The sequence below is a fragment of the Morone saxatilis genome, unplaced genomic scaffold (genome assembly GCF_004916995.1).
Source record: "Morone saxatilis isolate NCDOM2014 unplaced genomic scaffold, NCSU_SB_2.0 Contig3, whole genome shotgun sequence".
NCBI classification, from domain to species: Eukaryota; Metazoa; Chordata; class Actinopteri; family Moronidae; genus Morone; species Morone saxatilis.
In genome coordinates this window covers 22,359,237-22,366,442 of record NW_023339873.1, presented here as the reverse complement: position 1 = coordinate 22,366,442, position 7,206 = coordinate 22,359,237, and the positions used below count along the sequence as shown (strand labels likewise).

The 7,206-nt window shown below is 38.5% G+C and overlaps 1 protein-coding gene across 1 annotated transcript in view; it reads right to left on the bottom strand.

Annotated features, from left to right (window-relative positions):
* The window catches only part of gabra2a (gamma-aminobutyric acid type A receptor subunit alpha2a), a 37,333-nt gene that overhangs the window by 18,758 nt on the left and 11,369 nt on the right, over positions 1–7,206 (bottom strand). The window contains 2 exon segments of the mRNA XM_035674587.1: positions 4,732–4,736; positions 5,567–5,620. Of these exon segments, the coding sequence (XP_035530480.1) occupies positions 4,732–4,736; positions 5,567–5,620 (59 nt within the window).

Below are 7,206 nucleotides of genomic sequence, written 5' to 3'. Positions count from 1 at the left end.
ATGGTGGCCTCTGCAGAAGAGGACCCGATCCCTCTGTAGAAAACAGCTCATTCTAAGGTAACAAAAAACAATTCTTGTTTTCAGGTGATTATACACAAATGAAAACATACCTATGAATATTATATCAAATTTCTGCCGATAGATCCTCCTAAATGTTACACACTGGATCTTTAAAGTAAGTACTAAAGTCCAGGGTAATTTTCTGAAAACACAGATGGTAGTTTTTATGAAATTACTTTCCTTTTTTTCTGGAAAAAAGCTAAATCAGCTATTTCTTCTGAATTTTGCAAATAACCAAGATTATCACAAAACTTATTACCAGTTTGCCTGTATTTAAATGGTAAATAGTAAATTGACCTGTACTTGTATAGCGCCTTTCTTAGTCATAATATCAGACACTCAAACGTTTTTTAACTACGCTGCCACATTCCACAATTTTCACCACACATTCCACACAGTGATGGCAAGTCCATCACAGAACTAACTCATTCATAACTGGGATACACAGCATCGGGGAATTTTTGGCGCTTCAGTATTTGCTCGCAAGGATATTCTTCGACACGTGGCAGGAGGAGCGCGGGGATAAACCCCAACAACCTTCGGATTGGGGGACGACCCGCTCTGCCTCTGAGCCACAGCTGCCATTTACCATGCTAGTACCCCAGAATTACTTTCCCTACCCATACAAACAAGACCATTTTTGAGCCCAGCTTAAAGGTGTGCAGTCGAGTTCCTTGTAAACAAACAAAAGTTATGTTTACATGCAGTGTTACTCACTAAAACCCATTGTGTGTATCCTTGAAGTCTAACAAACAGGCCTAGTGCATTTCCTTTATCATAAAATAATTGCAAAGACATTTTTTAGCTATGTAAAATCCAGAATTGTATTTGTAAAACCATAAATATCCACATGTTACATTTCAGTAAACATCAATTTTGTCAAAGAGCAGACTGTTTTTCTCCCTGGTGGATTCAACCAGAAGCTAAAACCTTGAAAAGGTTGTGATTACTGTTGTAACTGGGAAACTGGGCATAGTTGTTGTTGTTGAAATAGATCATTATGATGCTTATTTCTCAGAAATATGTGCAGCCTTCCCTTCAACGCACAGCTCTGCTCACAGGAGCAAAACCAGTCCCTGTCTTTCAGTGTTGATTGGTTACACATCACGAGTAATAGCCTATCAGGTGATGCTGTGGGCGGGGCATTGAGTATTGCAGGAGTATCATTATTTGCTGATCTGAAAAATGGTCCAATCTGTGACGGTGATACAATCTGAACCGTGAGTTTTATCATCCGTAGCAACCTTATGGAGTTTATTGATTTAATAAAAAAAAAACTAATGGGACCAGCAAAAAATGAGGATCGAGTAGAACAGGAACAAAATGTGACTCCATTGTGTTAATACTGAGAGACTAAATTATTTATCATTCTATAACATCTTTATAGGTCAAGTCTCCGTATCCTTCTGTCCAAATTCAGTGTGCTGTACTCCTCTGACTTTTAAAGTTCAATGATGGCCCACTTCCCCTCATGTACAGTGCCAATGTCATTTGAAATACATTCATTTTTAAACTTACCAAGGCAAATTCCTTGCCTTGGTAAATTCAATTAAACATAGAAAAAATAAGGATAATAGAGAGAATAACTAATATAAAAAAATAGAGACTATATATATATATATATATATCAGGCAAGTTAGAACATTACGATCTGTATCTGTAAACATGTTTTGTGCCTGCAAGCTTAATTTTACAGGCTGCAGGGCAGAGAATTGCAGACATTTGACATGTTGACAACATGCTAATTGTTTTGTCAGTGTCTTTGAGATCAACACAATTGGCTTGCATGAAGACACATTAATCTAAATGCACACACTTTTATTTATTTGTGCCAAAATGTCAATCTATAGAATTGTAAATAGACCTGTCTCTAATAAATCGATAAAAACATCCTTATTTGTTAAGAGGAAATTAAGTTAAATTACATTAAGTAATGCCTTTTTGTAGTCAAAAATAATGTGAATGTCTTTTTAAATGTATTGGTAAATTTATGATTAAAAGAAAGAAGGAAGAAAGAAAATAAAGAAATATCTTTCTTTGGGGAAATATCAGAAATACTCCTTTTTGTCTCAGCAGCTGGAGGGGCGTGTCCTTGTCTGTGTTTGACTGACAGCAGCTGGCAGCCTGAGTGCCGATGTTGCACCGCAGGGAACGAGAGACAAAGCAGACAAAACTGTAGCGTGGTAGCCTGCGTGTCATGTGCAGATAGCGTGTCGTAGTATTGAAGAGTATAGCAGCATCTAACCAGGTGTGGAACTTTTCCCCGGTGAATGCTTGTTTGGTGGCCCCCCACAAGCTAGGGTGCAGGACAAGACGTGTGTTTGTAAGTTAGATCAGAAGAAGACGTTAGCAGAACAGCTAATGTTAGTTGTTCACATAAAGTCCAATAATGAGAAATTCCTCTTCTTTTTATGTTAAAAATTACATTTACAGTATTTTTATTATTTTATTTTAAACTGCATAGTATGTACTGTCTAATATTTTTAAGACATATTAGGCCTTTCAACAACAATTCATATACAACTTCCTTGAATCTGTGGAACATCCATTCCATTCCAGCATCTCTTTCTTCCTTTCTATTGAACACACCATTTTTGGTGGCCGAATTTAAAATCCGTCCCTTGAATGACACACTGGGCAGTAGGCTACAGTACAGTTTTTAATTTTTGTGTTGGCACTGACATTAATCCTTGTTACTCTCAAAATGCATTAAAATGCACAGATTTATACCATAGTCATTGTAATTTTCTCAGGGGGCAAACTAGTACTGGGTGATTTTTTTAAGTTTCTGCCAGTTTCACAGTACTGACTGAGCCTTTACATAGTTTTATGAAGTCTTATTCCACTGTCAGGACTACACAGAATATAAAAACATTTCAATGTCATGTATATGTTAAAGGCTTTGATTATAGAGTTTTCTAGGCCCCACAAATAATACAATATATGAAGGAATAAGAATGTAAACAATATTTATTGTGCAAACTGCAACAAAATAATTCAAAACAACAACTGTAAAATCACTTCCTTTTGAAAACAAACTATTCTAAAATAGGGATGAGTGTGTGTAATACAAGTACTGTATCTGTTCAACAAACTAAATATTCATATCTGTACACGTAATGGGTGGGGCTTAAACCAGAACGGGGTTTGAGATATTTGTCAAATGTTCTACTGCACATGCGAGAAACAATTTGTTGCTGATTTTTGTTTATCATGGCAGTACTAGTAGTAGTAGCGCAGTAAACGAGTACAGATAATTAAAGTATGTATGGCATTTGGTACATCGCCCAGCACTACTGGAGACCAACTATTGGATGGATAACCAGGTATTTATAGAGTTCTATTGGTATTCCGTAAAATTAATACAAAACTAGGATATATAAGTCTCCCTTTTTGGTTTCTAATTTTTTAGGGACACCACAGATGATGACCACACAAATGATTTACAGAGCAGATATGCATGCTCTAGCCAACAGAAAAGAAAGCAATGTAATTTCAGCAGGAGCAACATTTTATGTAAAACAGCAGTGTCATTTAAAAATGGAGGGCTTTAGAATGTCTGCATCTGCCAATCAGAATGGATAATTCAGCATACAAAATAAGCAGGTGTATTAGGTGTCTGAAGCGTCTTGCTGTATTTTTTGCTTTCACAGTGTTTGCGTGAGTAGCACAGGACATTATAATGAACAACAATGAGAAAACCTTCGCAAACAACGAGGCAGAGGGAGCAGCAGGGGGTCGTCCAATCTATCAGGGAAAGGGAAGATGGATGTGTGTGTGTGTGTCCTTGCGTGGGAGACGCGTGTGTATGTGTGTATCAGAACCAAGCTATCAAAGGCAGAGAAAAGATAGACACTGTGGTGGAGTGAAATTATCTGCTGCAAGTTTGATGGAGACATGACATGAATTAAACATGAGGCCATCTCTCTTTTTTTTCTTTTGAAGGTGCTGTCTCGATCATGACCACTTCCATCCCTCTGCCCCTCGCTTCTATGCCACTTAAATATTTGAGAAGGGCCAGGTGGGGTGGAGGGGGGTGAGGGGGTTGGGTGGCTGGGATTGTGATGGAAAAAACTGGGGAAAGCTTTTAAGGTAGGAAGGAGTGTGTTTGTGTGTGTGATTGCAATGTGTATGTGCATGAGTTGGAGCAGTTAACTGAGGCTTGTCCCTGTCCGCACACTGGATGCTGATATTCAGCTGTTACCATTTTAACATGCTTGAAAAAATCTGTGTTAACCCCAGGGGCGTAAAGTGCAGGCAGGCAGTGGGGTTGCACTGGGGCCCATGGGGTGTGGGGGCCCTCCAACAATGTGTAGGATGGAGATGGGCCCTTGCGAGTGATTCAGATTGCCACTTTGGAAATACGCCTGTGCTCAAAGGTGGTCAAAAATGGTGCAATTTGCTATGGGGCTTTGAAAATGCAAACTATAGAGTTCATAATAAAAATATACAGTAGCAGTCTATAAAAAATGATATGTTTACATAAACTATAAACTGTAAAAAATTATCCAATGATAAAATAAAAATGTTCTTTGGTATTTTTGTCATATGCAGAAATGCAATGACGATTGCTAGGTAATAGGGCTGTATTTTGGCAAGAATTGTGCCGTTGTACCAAAATTTTACAAATAGCACAACTTTTAATCGTGGTGGTCTTTAGATTGCGCTAACCATATCTGAAGTTGAGCCAATCGGAGTTCATTAAGATATAACACGAGAAATTCCCCCAAATTACCATTAAATCCAAGATGGCCGATTTCCTGTTAAGTTTAGGGTATGGGTTCAAGATGCTTTTTTTTTGTCTGGTCATGATACATGCACATACTGATTTTCATACATATTGGTAAAACATGACTCAGGGGCTGAGTTTTTTTGCAGCATTTTATGAGTTTTTCAAGCATGTTGTGACCTCCAAAAATGCTTTTGGCAGAAAAATAATAATTCCCTTGTGTGTCAATAGGGTCCTCACAGCAGCTGCTGCTTTGGCCCTAAAAAGAAAAAGCAGGAACCACAAGCACATGACATAATAAAATACCAACGTCAAGTGGACCCGCACCCCAAACCCATCCACTCGCAGTCCATCAGGAAAATCCTGATTTGAGTGTAGCACTAATATGGAGTCTGCACATGTAGCCACTGTAGCAACACACCTCAAAATATATCTACATGTCAGAGCTATGGCATATAGAGAGATATTAGCTGGAAAGCACAAGAACTGTGATCAGTCTACATCTTATTTTCTCCTACAAGGTTCTGATGGCAGTGGAGATAATTGAGAGTGAGGACAGCATGAAGCAAATTCAAGAAAAACACAGTAATCGGTTGCTTTTCAGTAACAAAGGCACCTCTGCAGAAAACCTCCTGCTCGCCGAGATTCCTGGCCTCTGAAAGAATGTAAACATGTTGATTGCACAGCCGTATTTAGTAATCAGACATGGAGAACTCTCTCATTGTCACTCTATAACACAATGAAAGAATGTGGTAGAATAAATACAATGGGGTGAACCTCTGTATGTGTTTGGTGTTGCAGTGGTGATATATACATCAGTGAAATAAGGCGCTGAATAAAAAATCAAAGCCTACCTACTGAAGGACTGCTGTTAATTGCTTCAATAGAAATCCAACTTAAGTTTAAACAAGTTGGCAGTGGCGGACTCGGGTTGTTTTTGACGGGGAGGGGCAAAAAAACTGAAAAGGGTACCAGCACGCAGAAAGTTGGCAGACAATTGGTGCCAACTACTGCTTATCTTGGTGAACAAACTCCTAATAATCATGGAACAGTAGTGGATGAAAAAAAGCATTCATTCATATTTTCTTTTCCAGATTACTTGAAAATTCCACGACATGGAACCGATACTGATTTTCCTTCATATCCTTCATGCTTCTTTGGCCAGTATGGATGTAAAATGTAATTGCATTAATGATGGCCTTCAGTATTACATTTAACCTGTTGAAACCTGCAGAAACCCTGTGTTCGGTAGCCAGGTTTGAAATCTGTCCCAACTGGGAACAAAACCCCGCTGACTATGTGTTGCTGCCAGACTTGATAGCTATGATTGTAACATAATTCCAATCATAAAACAGCATGCAGGACTACAATATGTGCCATCCCATCAAAATGCTGCATTAGAATCATTACAGAATGGGGTTTACAATGGACAGCCAATATATGATAATGATCATTAATATGTTTAATGTGTAATCCATCAAACGTCTCCATATCAGAGCTGCATGGCAGTGGACGATCGGATCAGATTTTTAATAACACAGTCTGACCCTTGCCATGTCATCTCTCTCCTGGTTAGAGTGGCTGGGTTTCCAATAGCAACAGGACAAACCGAGCTGACAGGTCTCTGTCTGGAAGATTTTATCTGCTGGATGTGTGTAATTACATCTGAGCTGCCCCAGCAAGTCAACCCTGAGATTTTATGAAGGACCGTGTCGGCTTAGAGTCAGATTTCTTCAGGAGTCCTGGACACAAGTCTTGTGTTTGACTTTATTTTTTGTAGTTGGTTCGGTTGAAACTGTCACTCTGACGTTTACAGTGTTCCACTTTTTAATTTTAAATTGAAGTCAATTCTATTCACATGTAGTTTTATTGCTCTTATATTGCTATGATGTTGTGTTTTGTGCTAACACAGGTTGAATGAGTTAATGAGAACAAGTCTTCCTCTAGGGAACATCCACAGTAAATTTAAGGACTGTTCAGCCATGAGTTTCCAAGACACAGAATGTAGTTATGGACAAAGTAGAGTAATGGTCACCACAATGAAGAGGAATCATCTGAGGAATTAACATTTATTGTAATGTCCGTGTCAACTGTCAGAACTAGCATTGGGTTCATCAGTTTAAAAGCAGCTACAATCAATATGTTTCTATTAAAACAGATCACTATATGTACTTTATGCTCGTAGTGATGCGCACACACAAAATTATCAGAGAGTCTGCAGAGAGAGCTTATCTACGACTTTACTATTTTGGTTCTGCCTCAGCGCACTCATAGCGTCATTTCCAGCAGCATGCAGTTGTTATAAAAAATTATATAAAAGATGAAAAGTGCTTTAAAAAACCTACTGCACAATACCTTCTCAGCACCATACAGGAGTAAACACAGTAACAGAGTAGTTTTGTCACAGTTGATGCTGT